Source organism: Cydia pomonella, chromosome 21 (genome assembly GCF_033807575.1).
Source record: "Cydia pomonella isolate Wapato2018A chromosome 21, ilCydPomo1, whole genome shotgun sequence".
Taxonomy (NCBI): Eukaryota; Metazoa; Arthropoda; class Insecta; order Lepidoptera; family Tortricidae; genus Cydia; species Cydia pomonella.
Window position 1 is genome coordinate 10,816,163 of NC_084723.1, and position 20,188 is coordinate 10,836,350.

General features: G+C 36.3%; 1 protein-coding gene across 4 annotated transcripts in view; it reads right to left on the minus strand.

The window, feature by feature from the left end:
* Positions 1–6,560: 6,560 nt before the first annotated feature.
* The window catches only part of LOC133529647 (protein phosphatase PP2A 55 kDa regulatory subunit), a 64,590-nt gene continuing 50,962 nt past the window's right edge, over positions 6,561–20,188 (minus strand). For 3 of the 4 annotated variants that reach the window (XM_061867411.1, XM_061867414.1, XM_061867413.1), the window contains 10 exons: positions 14,126–14,280; positions 11,733–11,933; positions 10,856–10,992; positions 9,403–9,577; positions 8,951–9,014; positions 8,117–8,264; positions 7,735–7,813; positions 7,458–7,585; positions 7,105–7,234; positions 6,561–7,011 (listed from right to left, as the gene is read on the minus strand). In XM_061867411.1, the coding sequence (XP_061723395.1) occupies positions 6,886–7,011; positions 7,105–7,234; positions 7,458–7,585; positions 7,735–7,813; positions 8,117–8,264; positions 8,951–9,014; positions 9,403–9,577; positions 10,856–10,992; positions 11,733–11,933; positions 14,126–14,280 (1,343 nt within the window). In that variant the 3' untranslated portion in view covers positions 6,561–6,885. Of the gene's footprint in view, positions 7,012–7,104; positions 7,235–7,457; positions 7,586–7,734; positions 7,814–8,116; positions 8,265–8,950; positions 9,015–9,402; positions 9,578–10,855; positions 10,993–11,732; positions 11,934–14,125; positions 14,281–17,306; positions 17,518–20,188 lie in introns of those variants that run through there. The other variant, XM_061867412.1, reaches the window with a different exon arrangement.

The window sequence follows — 20,188 nt, forward strand, 5'->3', positions numbered from 1 at the left end:
ATACAGTCAGCACCAAACATTTTGTAAAAATATAATTAGGTAATTCTGAAAATCACCTATGTCATACATACCTAATCAATTCGGAATAACCCGAATACACCTTATTCCATGTTTTATAAGTCTAAATCGGAGCCCAGTCATTCTTATACATTTATATATAGACATAATATGAGGTTACTTGTCAAAGTTATATTTACTGCTAGGGTAGATATCTAAATCTTCTTTACCCCTACTACCACCTACATAATATTTCTAATTAACAGATGATTTTCTATCTTACCTAAACCCTGACCAGTAATATATGATCACGCGCCATATTGCGGAATTTCATTGGAACTAAACTTTTCATACTTAAATGAACTGTCACACTATACATGAGAATAACAGCGCCCTCTTGACAATGATCATATGTTTCTGGTCGGGCTTTAATTATAGTGTATATATTTATATACGTATTGCAAATATCATTCTAATAACTTTTGACCGTTTGTGTTAAGGTAAATCCCATGTAAATCTAATACACAAAAAATGTGTAAATACTATTTTGTATGTTAGATTTTCTGCTAACTGTATATATTTAAAAACAAAATAAATACATGTTGGCGTCAACAGCATCTGTTTAAACTTAATAACAAGTGTGATAATTATGTGTACAGTCACGTCTAATAATATCGATACGAACACAGTGCCTAAAATATGTATACACGACCTTATTGCCCATATATTAATTAAGGTAGTGGATACATATTTTTGGTACTTTGTTCGTATCGATATTTTCAGACGTGACCGTACATTTTTATAATTGTGACGTTCTCAAGCAAAAGGTACCACATTGTCGCTTACCATAAGGACGAAATTTGCTCGTATCTTTGTAGAAATAACCTGTCGGAGCGTCCTTATGGTAACCGATAATGTGTTACTGGACGTGGACTATTATTATTTGTTAAATCTGTCTCTGCTTCAATGAAAATAAATTATATTTATTATGAACTTTTTTTTCAGGAATTCCAGGACTAACGTAAAAAACATTTTTTTCGTAAAGAATTCCACATTTTTGGAACTTAAAAAAAGAGCTACCTAAAAAAAAATCTTATTTATGTTGTAAACCTAATAAATCCTTAATTTTTAACACGCTTTTATTAGGTCGACCTGTATGTAACTATGTAATGGAATCTAAGGTTACTAATTTAACCATCTTCCGAGGATCGTAGCGTTATGAAAATTGGCAGCAGTATGTAGTACTGATGACAATACAATAATATAATATGGTACTGTCGAACTGATCTGATGATGGAACATCGTATCATAGCTGTTTGGATTTGTTAGAAGTCTTGTAATGAACTTTGACCACGATTAGGTTTCAAGGTCTGATGATGAAGCCGGAAGATAGGCACTGGCATTCCATGATGGAATATATCGTATCATAGTCGTGTTTACACTTGTGAGAAAAGTCACGTAATGGACTTTGAATAAGAAAGCGTGTTTTTCTAGTGTTTTTTAAACTATTAATTTATAATTTATATTTTAAGAAGTTTACTATGGGTATGTTATATTAACATTAGTAGGTACCAAATAAAACACACAAATCAGATATAAAAATTTATATTATAGGAAATATTTTGGATTCAACAACAACACTTCCCGTGGGAACGCCGCGCCCCGCTCATGGCACATACTGACAGTCCTTCAATCCATCAGTACGTCTACTGACAATACACTTTATAAGGCGGAGGGATTATATTTCCCACTATGATTTACCTTATTGCGAAGTGATAGGGTTCCATTTTGAATAATTTCTTACAATTACAAAGGGATAAGGCCGCTTGTAGACACATCCGGTGTTTTCCTCGGACAATTGTCCGAGTCCGGCGACGATGTCTTGTTTTCTTGGGTGTAGCTGTCGGTAGCCACATACAAAACTGAATGTAGTCGCGTAACACGGTCCGTTGTCCGGCGAAAACACCGGACGTCTACAAGCGACCTATAGGTGCGTCTAAATTTAGCGAACGCTATTCACGAAAGGATCGCCAACATCTTAACCTTTTGACAACTATGACTATTTTACACAACACGCAATAGTAAACTTTATCAGAATGTACTAAGGTTAATTTTATACTATAACCTTTTTCGGCTATTGCAGACTGTTGATAATCAAGACATTTATACAGACAAGTATATACCAAATGTAAATGATTGTGTTCGTCATTATTACTACAGTAACGGCGACTTGTTATTGAGATTTCAGTATATTCTGTATTGCGCTTAGATAATCCTCTCAGAGCGGGATCGGTTAAATAGTTATGAATGATGCTATACAAATATGGGACTAAGATATCAGAAATTGTGCAAAATTAAACCCTATCAATTTGAAACAAAGTACAAAATCATGTGGGAAATATATTCCCTCTGCCTTATAAAGACTGTTTTGGGGATATAATATCAATAGACGAACTGACGCTTTTACTACATTCAACATTATTGCATTTATTACATTGTAAAGCTCTTGAGCACAACATAGACGGATAACTGTGTATATTAAAGTGACAAGCATATAAAATTCACAAAAACGTGTACATATTTCCAGATCACTGGTTTCAATTTGAAAGTTTAGCTCTGCGCAAACCAAATGCTTGTGATCACTTACCGAAATCTATTGCAAGTTCTGTAGAACTTTTCAAATCGAGTCTTTGATCGTCACAAAAAATACGCTGCAAATTTAGAATCCGTTTCAACATATTTTTGGTTACATTACCGCAAACAGTAACTCGTTAGTACAAATTTGAGCCCTTTCAAATATTCCATTTTATTTGTTTGCGTTCGATGCCAATATGTCTCATATTTTCAAGTTGCAGGTGCATTTGCAGCGTTCAAAGAAAATGTTAGTCCAAATGTAGGTGAGCATCACAAACATTGGTCGGGCAGGCGAGGCGCGGGTCCAGTGGCTCCCAATTCGTTGTCCAAGACCGCACTCGAGGTCTCCCTACCTAACACCGCTCAACTGCGATTTTATCACATTTTATAAGCCCTCCGTTGATCCCTCGATGCAAAAAAAAAACTGATTTCTCTGTCTGCGCTCTCACAGTTTTTGCCTAACTATTAACTAGACTTAAACTATCTCAGTCACTCGTCGCCTCTCGCTCGCACAATCGCACAACTATACATGTCTTTGCTTGTACGCTACAAACTCACAGTATATTACATTGATATTTCGGGACTGAGCCAATTCCTGTACTGTCAAGCGATGTCTAAACATAGCTGCAGAGCTTTTTTTGAATTATCACAAATCGTTTTTTGTTTAACTTACATCTATCGAGCCATGGCTATGTAGCGAACAGCGTTGTGAGACTAAAACTAGTTTTTTTTAGGAATTGACTGCGCCCCTTACATTAGAAAAAAAAAACTAAAACTTAACACATCCTATACAATCGATCAACATAAAAAATGGAGATTTTTATAACAATCCCAATCTATGGAAGTGCCCGAAATTGAGATAGGACTGAAGCAAACGCTTTATACAGAAGTCTAAACATGGATCACAGGCCTCAGAGGCGCCTAGAAAACATTTTACAAAAATCAAATTCATCACAAATAGTTTTTCAAACATAATTTCACAGAAGCTTTACACAATTTAAGTACAAATATATATAACTCTGTACATTAACATACATTGTGACAAAATATACTATATTTATATTATTCAGGCCTCCATTCGTTCGCTATATTTACATTCTAGAAAATGTTTTAAGCATTCCCTTTCATATTTATTCAGGAGCGGTACCACATAGTCAACCGTCAATATTTTTCACAACCGACAAAGTGGTACCTATTTTCCTGATACAAAGACATTTCAGGGAAATTCCATTTTGCAAAACAATAAGACCCAGTAATGGGCACGGGCATACTTGGACACTTTATTGAAAGACATTTAATAGCTTTCTCACTACGAAATTAAAAAGTTGCGTTCTTACCAACTTACGAATTCTTAAGATATGAATAACGCTATCACATCTCGCGGTCTCCGAACGCCACGCCAACTATGCCTAAGCGACTTCATAAGTAAAAAAACGATCACAAATATTTAAAAAAAGTACAATAATAAATAAAAAAAACGATTAACAAAAACTGTACGCACTCTAAGGCATGAGCCTAAAGGGAAACGGCGTCCGTGTAAACGAAAGTGTTACGTATATGTAGGTAATATTACTAACACAATTTTGCTGATAATCAAATCTGAAAAGTATCATACTGTTTGTGAAGTACATAAATGACGGACATATTACCAGCAAATCAAAATTTGTAGTTACATTTAATAAGACTTACCTCACGCAGATTTTTTGAAATTAAATCATAGATATGGGGGTAAGAGTGCTTATGCAACATTGCATGTAACTGTGTAGCAAATTCATTGAGTTTCTAGGCTAACATGTCATTTAAACATCTGTAATAACAATGCATGGTTTAAGTTTAGTATACAGATATTCAAAGGCAAAACTACTGGTACCACATTATTTGTCAATAAATTCTAATCCTTATTGGATTTCTTTGTGGTACCATTTCGCCTGACAATGAGACTTAATTTGCAACACCATAATTATAACTGTGATATTTTAAAATGGAAGCCATAACTGTGGATTTTTGACATATTGATGAAATTCGTCCGTCAATAGCTGATATCTTCAAAAGTTTAATTCGACATAGCAATGCCAAAACCCACTTTATGCAACTAAATTGTTATTGGACACACGAGGCATTTGCTTGTACAATTATATTATTATTTTAAGGCATAATGTGATCATGATGCAGGAATGCACTGCTATACCGGATTTACTTTCAGCCGCTTGAAATGTACACAAACTGATTTTTATAGTTTTGACATTTTAGTATTGCTTGTTACATTATTAAACCTCAATTTTTGATCGATCGCTCGACACAACTGTCTGTTGAATTGCAAAGTCAGCATTCTCTTTCGCACAGTTCTTATTAGAAATGTGTAGTTTTTTTCTTTTACTGCGCGACTCGCGTCAAATGTTCTACATCCGCTCTTTGTAGCTAAAGTGTATATGAGGCCGTAGGTAAATTTGTGCAAGTCTCCATACATTTCAAGCTAGCAAGCAGAGTTATTTGATAATCCTAACTAATCTCATTTTACTCGGTTAAGATAATTCACCTTACGGTGTCATTAAACAATAAATACTTAATTAATCGCTTAGAACCTTAAGTTATTACAAGCGTATAAATTATATCAGAGTTTAACTAACGGGCTTACATCCTAACTAGATACTAGAACATTGTATAGTTGACAACTACTTTGATGTCCGATTTAGTCTTTCAGCAACGCCATTTGCCTCGGGAGGGATAAAACCACTGCAAGACAAGATAATATTCGGACAAAAATAATTACTTGTGTTATATTACAACATTTAGATCGCCAATAAGCAATGTGTCAAACGCCAAACCCTTTACAAAATAGCGAAGATATAGGGGCTAAGTAGAACGAATCTCGACTATACAATGTGCTAGATATTTTTTAACAATACTGCAGTGGTAGCTGTCAAAACGCAACTTCATTGAACCAGATTAAAACGGTGACTAGTTTTAGAGGTGGCAATCATGTTTACACTTTTGTATGAAAATATATATTTAACATGGGAGTTATTATTTCCAATAATACATTTGAAAGTTTGCATATTACTTCTATCTCCAGAAGTATTTTTGGTTGACCTTGCATTAGTATTCTTTAATCCCAATCCCACTTCTGATTACAACTTTAGGCAAGATAATGCTACCATATAAATAGCGACTTTAGCTTTGTCGTATATCCATGTAAACGTTTTCGTAGCGCTACGCTCGTAGCCAATTCCAGCGTTATCCCGCTTTGTAGAGGAAAATGTGTTAAATATTCCCTGCATGACGAGACAAGTTTCTTTTGATACACACAATCTGAAAGTGAGAGATGGTCGTTAAAACTAGGGGACCAATGTAAGATGACAAATTGATAACTACCACTGCGATTTCTACCGTAAGTTTCCAACTGGACCTGCCTTATCGACATCGGAATAAGTTCACGTTTCGAGTTACACAGAGGAAGATCAGCCCTTGATTAAATTGTCGATATTTTTTCTGTTTCCCCGACCTTATGCTAATATTGTATGAGGATTAATAGACTCCAGTATGTATAGGCGTGGTGGATAACTGCAGTGAAGAGTATCGCTGTACATTTTATCATGTCGAAGTTCATACTGTGGTTGCGAGGACAGTCCAAATAGATAGTGACGGCCATAGTCGCCAAATATATATAATATCACAACACACCTTTGTTACCATAGAAATAAGGATGTGTTCAGATATTTTGCCATTTTCGCCGATACTATCTTTCTGATGGTCATTGTATATACATTGAGTGTACGTACACTCTGTAGGTTCCAGCGATAAAAAGTTCATCAAAATGTGTTTTATGTAACCCAAGAGTTTGGGAGCGTAGTTCAGCCTTTATCTTATGTTTACAGGCATTCTGACTGATTGACAGTTGTAATCCATTGCTTGACAATCTTCTTGACGAGCTTTTGCCTCCAGGGCATATCAACTCGCACGACAGGCGTAAAATACCGGGCCTCTACCAACTATACTTAGAATCCTATTTGTGATAAGGCTCAAACTAAGGCCTTTCCTGAGAATTCAGAGTTTCAAGGCTCTTAAGCACTGTATCTTCCTCATTTTGAACTCCAAACCTTTGTGATAAAGCTCAAAACTCAAGGCTTTTTCTGGTATCTCGCCCATTTAAAGGCTCAGTTGAATTTACCTCGAAGGCCCTTGCATTTTGAGCCGTATTACCCCACGATAAGGTCCTCAGATGTGCCTGGAAGGTTCCGGGAGGCTCGGCGAAGGCTAGAACTTGTCCTGGAAGATGAAGAGGTTGTTGGTGGCGGCGACGGCGATGATGCTCTCGTGCGGGTGCCACGCCGTGTGGAGGATCTTTTTGTTGAAGTCCAGGCAGTCGACGCTGATTTCGTCCTGTGAAGTTAGGGTGGGGATTTAGAGGTTTACGGATCGACATAATTTGACGCTCTGTTTAGCGGTATTTCCCACGTGTCGAACCGCTCATACCTTCTTCCTCTTGGCGGTGGTGGCGACGCGGCGCGGGCGCAGCGGCTGGCGGGGCCGCGCCGCCGCGTCGCGCGCCGCCTCCAGCGTCAGCTCGCCGCGCCGCCCGCCGGCGCACAAGCGCTCGAACACTCTGAGGATCACACGCCACATTACTCTACGTCAAACGAGGCTACACTCTAATCCGAAATAAACCATCTACGAAAACGACGTCTAACATAATCTGAGGAACGACACTTCAACGACTACGAAATAGGTGATTGTACATCCACTTAACAAAGGACAAGTGACAGACAGAACAAAACCTCTCGAGTGGACGAAGCCCCCGAAAACGGCTGAACAAAAATAATACTAACCTAAAGAAACCGTTGTATGAGCCGGTCATGAGCCGCTGGTCGTCTCCGCTCCAGCAGCACTCGAACTTGTCGAAGATGCAGTCGTTCTCGTACAGCGAGCACAGCTTCGACCGCAGATACTCGTGCACCTAAAATAAATAAATAAAACGATCGTACAATAAAGTAGACCTAACGTTTAGTTTTAAAATTATTAAACTAAAAGTATTAAATATTTCATTTAAAGCAATAATTTCCTTTCCGCATATCATTAATAAATTAAAGTAAAAAGAGCACTTACTGGATATGTTTCTACTGGTTTTGTTTCCATTCTAAGATCCCATACTTTTAAACCTAAATAATCTCTTGACATCATATATCTGAAACAAACAATTTTTTTTAAAAGATAAAAAAGCTAGCGTAGATTAATTAAGGGCTGTTACAATTTGGTGCCGTGACCAGGATGTTATTTGTTTATGACGTTTTTAATTATATATATTTATTTACAAGACGAAAAATGCTAGTCAAAGTTTTATTTTCCTATTCTTCTATTATATTTCCTACAGTACAGATTTAAAATTCATTTGCCAATTTATTTCTTATATTATGGGATGGACTTTATCATACTAAGGCTTATCGTAAATGCTGTTTTACCCTCCAAATAATATTGTTATCATACTCACCGTCCCGAGTTACTGAGCTTGACATCGGAGATAGAGGAGATGATCTCTGAGAAGAAGGAACGCGCATGTGGGTCCTCCGGCTCCTCGAAGAGCTTGGCGTGGCGGTCGCACAGCGCCGCAGCTCGCATGTCACACAGCCTTATTGTACCTTAACACACACAAACATATTATAATTTAGCTGATTAGGATCACCTACTGTTTAGTAGTTTTTTTTTCTTTTCAAAATAGCATAAAGCACTGAAAAATCAGTGAGATAACGCTACTTTTGCTAGCTGTGCTCAGTATCATTCAATTATTTGGAAATAAGAACTTACGGTACAACGAAAACTAGTAACCACATTTTTAAGTAATTCAAAACTGATTTAGCTTCAAAATAGGTATAAGAAAAGAAGATATGTTCTACTTTTCATATCTCCCGGTCCTAAATTTAGTATTAAATCCTATTCTTAACGCTATTGATTCCAATTTCACAGCCAATTTTCTTTGTGTGGTAGGCTGCTAGAATAGTACATTACGATACAAGTGCGAAAAATAGGAAATTCGAAACGAGTGGCGATAAATTAAAACACGACCGAAGGGAGTGTTTTAAATCGACACGAGTTGCGAATTACCTATTCGCACATGTATCGTACAACGTTTTACAGTACATATGGCCCTTTAAATGTTCGACACAGTAACATAATATGCTACTTCTCGCACTAGTGCTATAAAGTAGCCCCATATGTACTGTAAATATAATTTATATGATGTGTACAAGTCAAATGGTAGTCAATGTCAAATTATAGATTAAGGAAAAAGCTTATGAACTATAATTATCTGTCTGAAACTACTCACCCTTACTACTAGAATATACAAAGAGATTGCATTCAGTCGGATGAAACTCTGCCGCTGTGATCACCTGAAATAACAAACATTAATTGCTATTTGTCGATAAGAGTTACCTACAGAGACATATTTCCTGGGATCCATCATTGGTTAATAATATAAACATCTCTTAGTAAACGTAATTCTTAAGATTTTCATTATCAGCATAGGAACAAATTAATAACGTTAGTAATGTGACTTCAGTAAACCTCCTTCTTCGATATAACACTATGAGCGCATCTTTCGTCCTAGTCCAGATGTAACATGTAGCACTTTTGCTGGCGGATACGCCAAAGTGATAATTCCATTTTAAAAACTCTGCAAATTGGCCATACTAAGATAATGCATGATTCCGTGCTTCCTCTTTCGATTAAATCAAAAACAGAATAATCTTTCATTATTCTTATTCTTCATTGTATTACCTCTGTAAGCTCCTCCATATTGGCAGGCTTGATGTCCACTATGTTGAAGCTCTGGTCCGTGATCTCCAGGTGCCACAGGTTGATGCGCAGGTCGTCCGCGGACAGGTACGTCTCCTGGTCAGAGTTGAGCGAGATCGAGTTTATGTGGTAGGTGTGCGCGTTCGCGAATATCCGCCTGTAAAGCAAAAAAGGAATAATAATACAAAGTTAACGGCGCTTATTTGTATCTCTGAAAGTAGACTAAACGTTTTCTCTATGAACTAAAAACGTGGGAATTTTGGAGCTATTATTTTAGTAAATACTTCATTAACTAGTAAAACCTGCTAACAAAATTCCACGAGAATCGATTGGATGTGTCCTATAGAGGAGAACATCCGGACAAATAGACGGGCATACGAAAGCATTTTAGCCCAAGCTGAAACGCAGACCTACGCTCACGCCCGCTCCATAAAGAATAAAAATTGCCGGAGTTAAATGCCTATGACATAAACATTATACGGGTGAAGAGACATTACGAAAGTAAGTTTTTGATATTTGGCTTTGGAAACCTAAAATAGTCAATAGGTATTGCAAACAACCTAGACGGTTGTTGGTTGAGGATTCAAAACTGAAGCGCTTGCCTAAATTTAGCTTTAAATTCAATTTTGAACTGTAATGTAACTGCATATCATATTCCCTGCTTTAATCATAACGTCTATAACCAAGCGATACAGATGCATACGTCTACATAATACATCAGACGGTGTATGATTACATGACACCAACGCAATAAAAACCAAATATACAATTGACGTCATACAGATGACTTTTCTTCGTGCATTAATGATAACAAAATATGCCTATAAACAAATTAAGTTTGCCACGTTTGTTTAGTAGATAAGACTGATATAAATTAATGAAATATTCGACGAATTGTTATCGGCACTTGGAATGTTATTAAATATAAGTCATAAAGTTGATAACCACAATTGAGCCAATCACATTGAGATAGGAATACCCCTTTTTATATCTTCTTTATTCGGAATGATCAGATTTGCGCAGCAGTTAGTAACAAACTTGTTATTTTTTCAACCAGTGTCCCCAACCTCAATTAGGTACAATTAAATATCGTGTACTATCGTCGAAATAAAACTGATCCTTCTTAAACATTGTTATGAGACCACTAAAAGTGGTTATTTGCATTTTTATCAACATTTGTACTATAAACAAGCCGTGAGTAGCATATTTGAGCAAGTACTTACGATCAGCGTTTAAATTAAAGAAATTTTCAATTTTAAAACTTATTTGTGCTTTTAGTTGCCGTCTCTTTGACACGGTTCATATATAATGGCGGTGATTATGGCTCGATAAAGACATGATAAAAATGGGTAAAGCAGATTTTCCGACAGTCCATAAAATACAAATGCTTTATCTTTGTCATAACTCATAACGCGGCTTATAGTTAGTAACTTACCGGGAGGACGCCTCGACCATGGGTTCGGCGGGGCGCCACGTGGGCACGCGGAGCTGCGTGATGCGGGACGGGTCCCGCGCGCGCCCGCTCTCCTCTCGCGTGTTGTAGCCCGTCACGCGCTTGTCGCGCTCCGATACCTGAAATATAACGGAATAAATACATATTTTATGGAATAACCTTACACAAGTCACATAGATCCACAGTGAGCTCATTAAGATCTGAAATTCTTAAGGATCAAAGTAGATTACGTTTCTAAAATTAAACTCAGGATTATTTTAGACTTACTCGAGATACTAAAGAGTTAAAAATTTCAAGATACTTGATAAGTCAAAAATGTTGCCAGTTTTGGAAATGTTCTAATTCAAATTAAATTGCTTTATAATGTCACTAACTTTTAACCGTTATTTAATCTTATAGTCTATTCAACGTAAAAAGTAAAGAGAAGTGTAAGAGGGCAGGGGTATTACAATTTGCTACGAAAATTAAAACCAGTCCTGACGTAGTTTTGTGTTGTACCAAAATGGTAGGGATAGGAAATAATTTATTTTTTAAATCTTGACCGTTAAAGGGTTGAACCGTTAAATACCGTGAGTATTAAAGTAACTTTTTGACTCACATGTGAAAATATTTTTCTGTAGTTAAGTCTAAACGCCTTGGTTGCCTGACACCCGTTTAAAGCCATTTTGTCGGAGGCAGCAATAATACCCCTGGGTATTACAACTTTCTGCCTTGACCAGGATTCTTATACAAAAGAAAGCATTAATTAACCATATCTCGTCTCGTTGCACTCCATGATTACATATGTCGCATTTATAGGATCTTTATTTAATTTAATTGGACAAAAGTGAATCTCAGGAAAAAAGCTAGATTTCCTCACCTTCCATAGTTTAATAGTCTTGTCGTTAGTGGATAGCAGAAAATGAGCCTGGTTCTTGCGCTTGAGCCACCGGATCTTGTTGATCTTCTCCTCGATCTCCAGCGACTTGAGGTAGTCGAACTCTGGCTCGTGGGACTGGAATGTTGAGTACACGTTGTACTCGCCCTTCTTGGGCACGCACTGTTTTGATGCTGGGTCCCTCTGAAACAAAAAATAGTACGAAAATTAAAACCAGTCCTGACGTACTTTTGTGTTGTACCAAAATGGTGGGATAAGAAATAGTTAATTTTTTAAATTTTGACCGTTAAAGGGTTAAACCGTTAAATACCGTGAGTATTAAAGTGGTGTTATTGTCAAGGTGACTTTTTCACTCATATGTGAAAATATTTTTCTGTAGTTGTAAACGCCTTGGTTGCCCGACACCAGTTAAAGTCACCTTGTCGGAGACATCGGCTACGATCTACAATTGTAACAATTGTGTAGTATAGGATTTAGTTTCTAATTCCACATATTTTAGCTTTATGCGGACGCTTAAAAGAAACATTTATACTGAATTTATACGAACTGCTACGACAAAACAGTAAGTACATATGAGAAAAAGCATGGAAAGTGAATAAAATGAAAGAGGTGTCAGGTTTGAACAAAAGAAATCCGAGATGTCACCTACCTTTTCGCAAACAGGAGCGATTGTTAGTATGCAAACAACCAATCCAACCAAAGATAACAATCAAGACCCCACTTAAGAGGGCATCTTATTACGAACTTATGGTCAGTACGTTTTGCAATGCCTGGTCTTTACAAACAATGGATGTAAACAAAATAATAAAATCATGTTAAGCCGGCGCCTTTGAAACGGATTGAAAACGTAGATAAAATCGGAACGAACAATAAAACGTTTATATCGCGCGTGGTGAATGCTAATTCGCGTTACTGGGTCGTCGGTGTCACTGATCTGCGACAAAACGAGGATTACAGGTGAGCTTAGGGTATGTCAGTCGAGAAGTGTCGTCTACAAAACCTGCTCAGTAATATACGCTTCGTGTTTATCGAGTAGGTATTGTTTAGGAACTAATATTTATAGATTTTCTCATTTATTTGTCGAGAGAGATTATAGTACAAAGCTAAGTTTAGGGTATATCTACGGCTGTTGTTGTCCTGAATACCAATAAACTAAAAAGTATGTGTCAGTCAAGAAGAGTTATTACTAAATCTGAGACCCACGTAAAAAAAGATAAAGTGTAAGTATTTGCATCTTTTAGAGGCGGATACTTTAGCATTTCTTTATCTTGAGATACCTACACACAATCAAAACATGTTTTTTGACCATTAAGATAGGTATAAATTAAGAAAGATACTCTTTAGATAAGATATTTTATGCTAATTGGTTACTATGAAGAGGCAAATCAGCTCACAAGTCTCTTGATAACTGAACTCTTACGATTCTTATCTAATCAAGACTACAATGTTAGAATTAATAAATTCAACGGTTGTTTTAGCTGAATAACATACTCGTAGTAGACTAAAAATTTCAAGACCCCTTTTTAATTCTAGTTACCAAGCGTTTGCATTTAATATACTCGTAGACCATAAAATACGCATCTTAGATCCTCGCACGTTCATTTGACGACTTTATCACCCATTAACCAGTGAAACGTCGTAAAAAGATATTGATCGCGTAAAGCTTGTTACCATTACATGGATTTGTCGTAAATAACGTTTGCGATAATCTGATACCTACTGAACAGGTGACGAATGAATGCGTGATGTCAGTTCAGATAAGGAGTGATAAGATTCTAGCTAGACGTTTCTTACAAGTTCAATATGGCCAAGTTGAAAGATAAGAGAAGTATGCAGAAAATGTAACGAACAGGATTTTTTTTAAATCGTAACTGCTAAATCTTGACTGCGTTCCTAGTTGGGATTTGGGATGTTCACATTTTGACCCTATAAGGTATAAGGAAAATACCTAGAGGGAAGAGCCCAATTCGCTGTTGAGTGTAAAATCCTCAAAACTATCAAAATTTAAGTTGCCAAAGCGCCTCGGGATACAGAGATCGGGAACATCGTACCTACGTGAGAAATAGCTGTCCTGATACGACACGACCCATTGAAATCTCGACGCTAAAAGACAGAAGTCAGTGAAGGCCTTAACCACTGAGGTTCCGGGCGGTAGATTTTTGTGAAGCACTCGTCTTTTGTGCTAAAATAAATCCACTCGGGTTGTTGCGCGAGAACTCGAGGCCCCAGGCGACCTTACTTCCCAATCCTTAACGCTTTCGCTGGAGGAGGGAAAGCCATAAACTACCTGTAATATTCGCCACCGTGGTTGAACTCCACGAAGGAGATAAGGTCGGCTTCTGTGACACCACCTGAGTCAAACAAGTCTAAATTACCTGGAATATGACAACACGGCCTCCCTTGTCGCCAGTGGCGAGCAGTTCGCCATCGTGGTTGAACTCCACGCAGGAGATAAGGTCGGCCTCTGTGACGTCGTCCTCGAGCGTGCCTTTCACCTGGCTGAAACACCATGTCGTCTCCCCACCATTGCCTGAAAACATAGCACGTGTTAAAATGGATCCAAGTTTTAAGCCGTGTTGGGTTTACTGGATGGGTTTTAGGGCGAAAATAGCATATTTAGGCGGATGAACCTTTAAACCGACCGAATGGAACCTGTCCACAACATTTAAATTATTACATTTAAACTAAAAGTAATAATCAATCAATCATCGTTTATTGCACCATGGTAAAAATACAAACGTTGTTACAAAAAGCAAATATTTCCTTAAACTCAGTATTATTAAAATAACTTTGTACGGAATATACTTATTAACTATAATTCTATCTGATCAATAATAAGTTATTTAACAAATTTATCATTGAGAAAATCTGTAACTGAATAATAAGCTTTTTCTGCAAGGAACGATTTCAACTTATTAATATATAATTTTATGTTATACATTCAAACAAGACATTTTTAGTACCAGAGACATGAAAAATGCCGTTCTAAAAGTTGATATGCCAATCTCTCTGGCGCTCTGGTATATTCGAGCAAAAAGAACCAATAGACGAACTAACGGACAAACTGACCAAAGAGCATAAAACCTTTGACAGTCTTATTGCAATCAGTAGGACTAAGATGGTCGGCCCTTTATCATTTGTCACCATGCCTGTCACGTTCTAACAAATATGTAAGCGCGAAAGTGACGGGCATGGTGACAAGTGATAAAAATGGAACCGCGCTGCCTTACGGATTATTTGATAAGAACATTTTTGTTGTTAACAGATTTCAATCTGTTATCTTTCTCGGTTTCAAAGAACTCATCTACAATAAATAACTGTCATCTGTAGGTACTTTTCCTGTGTGATAAGATAACAAGCAATCACCTGTTAAAAGTAATATTGAAGCAAAAGGTACCAATTTGCGGGTTACCAAAGCGCTTACTGACATACTGATGCTTAGAAAATACTCCTTATATTTAATCATAGATACTAAAGAAGTATGAATAGATTGAACCCTGACCTTAAGTTTGTAGTGCAGAAGATGTGTTATTTTATTAAGAGTTGCTGACGGACTGAATTAGATAGTTGCTCTGGCAAATAAGAAAAGCATTGTCTTCCTTTGTCTAACTTTATATGCCCAGTTATGTTTTTATACTACACTACAGAGCAATGACAATGAGTCATGTTTTATAGAAGTATCCATAAAAAAATCATGCGTTTTTAGGGTTCCGTAGCCAAAATGGCAAAAACGGAATCCTTATACTTTCGTCATCTCCGTCTGTCCGTCTCTCTATATTTAAACTCATAAGTTATAGTTTAATAAAATTTGGATCACACGGATATTTTGTACGGCACTACTTAGTTTAGAAGTTCAAATAGCATGTTCATATCGTAGGAAGATACGGACCTCTCCATTATGCGTGGTCCGACACGCACTTGGCCACTTTCAATATTCTAGATTATATTAAGTGGATCCTAAAGATCTAATAAGTTTTTTCAAAACCTAAATCTGATAATCATAATTTTTTTAATTTATGTTTTTCATGAACTGCCTACATATAATGGAAAAGGTACCTAGTTACATAAGATAAATGCAATTGAATGATAATTATCAGCAAATAGCAATTGAAATGGACTTTAGTTCAGTTCAGTATAATTGATTGGTTGTTACAGTGACCTTTTATCTTGATGTTAGTATATACATGTTATGTATTTACTTGTGTTATGCATTATCATTGCTTATGGTATTGCTGTAAAGCTTAGCCAAGTATTTATTTTAATTGAAAGTTTTGAACAAGCAGATCAAATTTATTCTTAAACTTGATATAAGTGTTGTAAGAATAACATTTGTATGTCTGTCTTTGGCATCATAGCCCTCAAATGGATGAATACATTTGACTAAATTCTTTTGTGGAGGTTTTTTATACTTAGTTACATTTTATAATTTTGTTAGGGTTTTTTTAATTTGGTAGTTGTTTTATAATACATAATAATAAATATTGTTATTTTTGGACTTGAGTTCATTTGCATTCCAGCGAATCTTGCAGTTAATTGTAGTGAATCAGTAAGTCACAAGCTAGTAGAACTAATTTATTTTTATTGCCCCCATGACGAAGATAAGGATTGTTATTCTTAGGAATTGTTTGTTGTAGATAACAATCAGAATTTTGATATGTTACCTATATCTATTCACATGTCTTCTATTATACTTGCAACTATTTGATTTATAAATATGTCAAACATCAAGATCATAAGTTACATCCAAAAGAGGAAAGGATTAGTACTAACTAACAGAGATTAAGAGTCAAAAAATCCTTCATAAAAATAAGCCTGTTAGTAGACATTGGTATAATATGAGACAGTAAAAATCAATTTACAAAAGCTGATATCGAATGTGTATTTTTTAAGCCTCATATTTTTTGCTGGCCAACCCGCATAGGGCCTGCGTGGGGACTATAGCCCGAGCCCTCTCGAACATGAAAGGAGGCCTGTGCCCAGCAGCGGGGTGTATATGATGAATTATTATTATTAATTTTATACCAACTGCTGTAAATTGATTTCAATAATAAAAGAAGTTATGGAAATTATTCGTAAATGCAATGTACTCTAAAAAGGTATAAGCTAAATAGGATAAAGATTAAGATAATCACACCATTTATTAATCTTGAAATTAGAATTAGCAAGTTAGATTACATTTTCTGTCACAATACTATAGAAAATCTAACATAGGTCATAGCAGGTAAAATTGCACAAGTTATAAACAAATTTAGCAAATTATTTGAAAGTATTTCGTCAAACTCGCAAAATAATTTCCCAACAGTGATTCCCCCATCCACAAAACTAGAACTGTAGTATATTTTTTTTCTTTTCCTTTCTACTTTAGTCAAAAACTTTTAATTTGGGAGCCACATTCAATTTTATTGTTATTGTAGAATGGTTACAAAACCCAAAATTAAAATTGAGCCCATACAATAACTACTACTACAAAACATAAGAGCAAGGAATCATTGTTGGGTTCATAAGAGGAATAATTTGTTTAAATACAATCGTTTTATACAATTAAATTCAACATACAATCACACACTGTGTTCCAATGGAGTCGGCACGAAGGGTTCCGCCAATTCGTAAAGTTATCGTGTATCCGAATCCGATGATTCGAAAACCATGGCACTTCTTTTTTTTTGAGCATTTTAACTTATATAGAGAACCATATGAAAATCCTAAATTTTTAATAGTACATCTTGAATTAACACCAGCGTTAAAGTCAATTAATTCTTACTTAATTCATTTTTTTTAAACATACAAGTGATATCTCAAACACACCTAAACAACAAATGCCTTACAAAGATGTCTAACCTGTTCCTACTGTAATAGAATACTTTGAGAGAATAGGAAACATTACACCTCTTTTGTGATGTTGGTTAATAGACGAGCAGGATTTCCAGTTACAGGTTCTGAACATAGATAATAGGCTATGGATTGTATAATGCTGTACCTTGTTGTAAGAAGATAAGGTCCAATTTTGTACAATAATGTCAGGTACCTACAGAAGATCCGTTTTTCAAAGTCACTCATCAAAATATGTATACCTACATTAGATATACACATTATGCTTAGTGGATCAGATAAGTACACTCATATAAATATGTAGTATGTAACATGGCAGTAGCACCATTTTATGAGTAGACACTGAAGTAAGTGGAGGTCTTGATCAAGCTGTCACATTAATTCAATTTTTGCAAATACATATTTAAATCATAAAAAAATTGTAGGTTTAGTTATCGTTATTAAGTGAAAATCAGCTTACAAATGACTTAGTGGACATAAAATATTTTACCATTGTATGTTAAGGTACAGTTGCTTGAAACAAGTTAATAATACCTTGTCATGTATTTTAATACCATTGTTATCGTTTACTTCGAGCATTGTTATTTGACCTAAGATATTTTAAGATCTGAGAGTTTATTAGAAGACATTGTATGGTTTATAGTAGCAAGGCTAACCCATCAATGTACTCAACGAAACAGTCACCTGCAATAATATGTTACACAACGTAAGCCGATGCACATGACTGTAAAAAACATGTAGTTTCAAAGTTGAGCTCATCACGGAAAAACTAACAGAAACTAACAGAACAGCGGCTGAGATGGTATGAACATATTATGAGGCGTGACTACGACCATGTGGTGAAAAAAGACCATTAGACCTGCCCAATACCAAGAGAGGATCTGCCACCTGCTACATGGTGGTCCACAGTATCACAAGATTTGGAGCGAGCCCAACTGTCAACTGCGACAACCCAGGACAGGCAGTCTTGGCACATAAGAACGAGGAGAGCCGACCCCAAAATAATGGGATAATGCAAAGACAATGAAGAAGACTGTACAAAACATGCTTTACATATAAATTTAAAAACACAAAAATTGGCCTGGGGCTTACGACTTGGATTGATTGAGACTTGGATGATTGACCTGGACTTATTGTGACTAAGTGCTTTAACAAGATCTTTAAAATGTTCGTGTCTGATGTCGAGGAAATTCTAGTTAGGTATCCTCATTTATGCCAGAATATTGAGTTTTTATGAGCATTTGTTACTTTCCTCAGGTCACGGCTAAATAGTGTAAGGTTTTACAAGTACATATTTTTAAATTATTATCATTTAATTAAGGCATGTCTAGAATTATTTTTTGCTTTTTTTTGTAGGAAACTCAGTTGAATAAGTTTTCGGCAAAAAAATATTTTTGGTACAAGCTTTTATTGCTGACGGTACTTTTTTTTGCACAGGTAAATAATTTATACTCATCGAGACAATTCTAAAAACCTCAAACACAATTAGCTTGTGTTGTTTTATTACAGTTTCTATGGCCAGGTCCTGTCTCCATCATCAGACCAGCTTGATGGTACTATAATAGTGCATTGTCACCCAACTTACATGTGTATGCAAATTTTCAGCTTGCATCGGAAACTGGGAAGTTGGTCAGATTTAACTTGCAAGTTTTGACCCATACAAACATACATAACTATGTATGTTTTAAGTTAAATAAAAGCTTGTAAAAAGAAAAACTTTAGATAATATTATACTAAGAAGACAAATCAGACTAATATACAGTTCAAGTTCATAAATATTTTAGAAGTCGATTGTTTAAGCATTTTTAAATCCATGAAATAAATTTTAAAGAACAATCAGATTTTATTTTAGATTCATATTTGGTGATGCTCAGAAACTGATTAGTAATCCATCAACCAGTAAATCAAAGCTTGATATGTTTTATAAAGAATAGGTCACAAGGAAACAAACAATTTGGCACTGGACCAAGTGCTGTCTACACTACTCTACACATTAGGAATGTAAAGATCCCTGTCCTTGTTCATATGTGGAATAAATGTAGATTTTTTATACTACGTTGGTGGCAAACAAGCACACGGCCTGCCTGATGGTAAACAGTATCCATAGCATATGGACGCCTGTAACTCCAGAGGTGTTACTTGCGCGTTGTCGACCCTAACACCCCACACCCTCGTTGAGCTCTGGCAACCTTATTCACCTGCAGGAACACCACCACCACACCACTATGAGTAGGGTCCAGTGTTATTTGGCTGCGGTTTTCTGTAAGGTGGAGGTAGTTCCCCAGTTGGGCTCTGCTCTAGATCTGGAATCTGCTGGACCACACTAAGCGACAATGCCAATACCTCTCTTAAAACGCAGAGCGCTGGCAGTAAGAGCTAATATGTTTATTCACAGGTTTGCGCGTTGTACAGTGGAGGTCAAGAAAACATTATTTATGTCGTATTGCCAATCATTCTACACGTGCAGCCTGTGGATCAATTATACGAAGCGCGCTTACAGTGCTCTGCGTGTCCAGTTCAATAACGGCTTCTGGATGCTGTTGGGGCTACCATGCTTTTGCAGTGCCTCAGGCATGTTTGCGCAAGCACGTATGGACGATTTTCTTGCC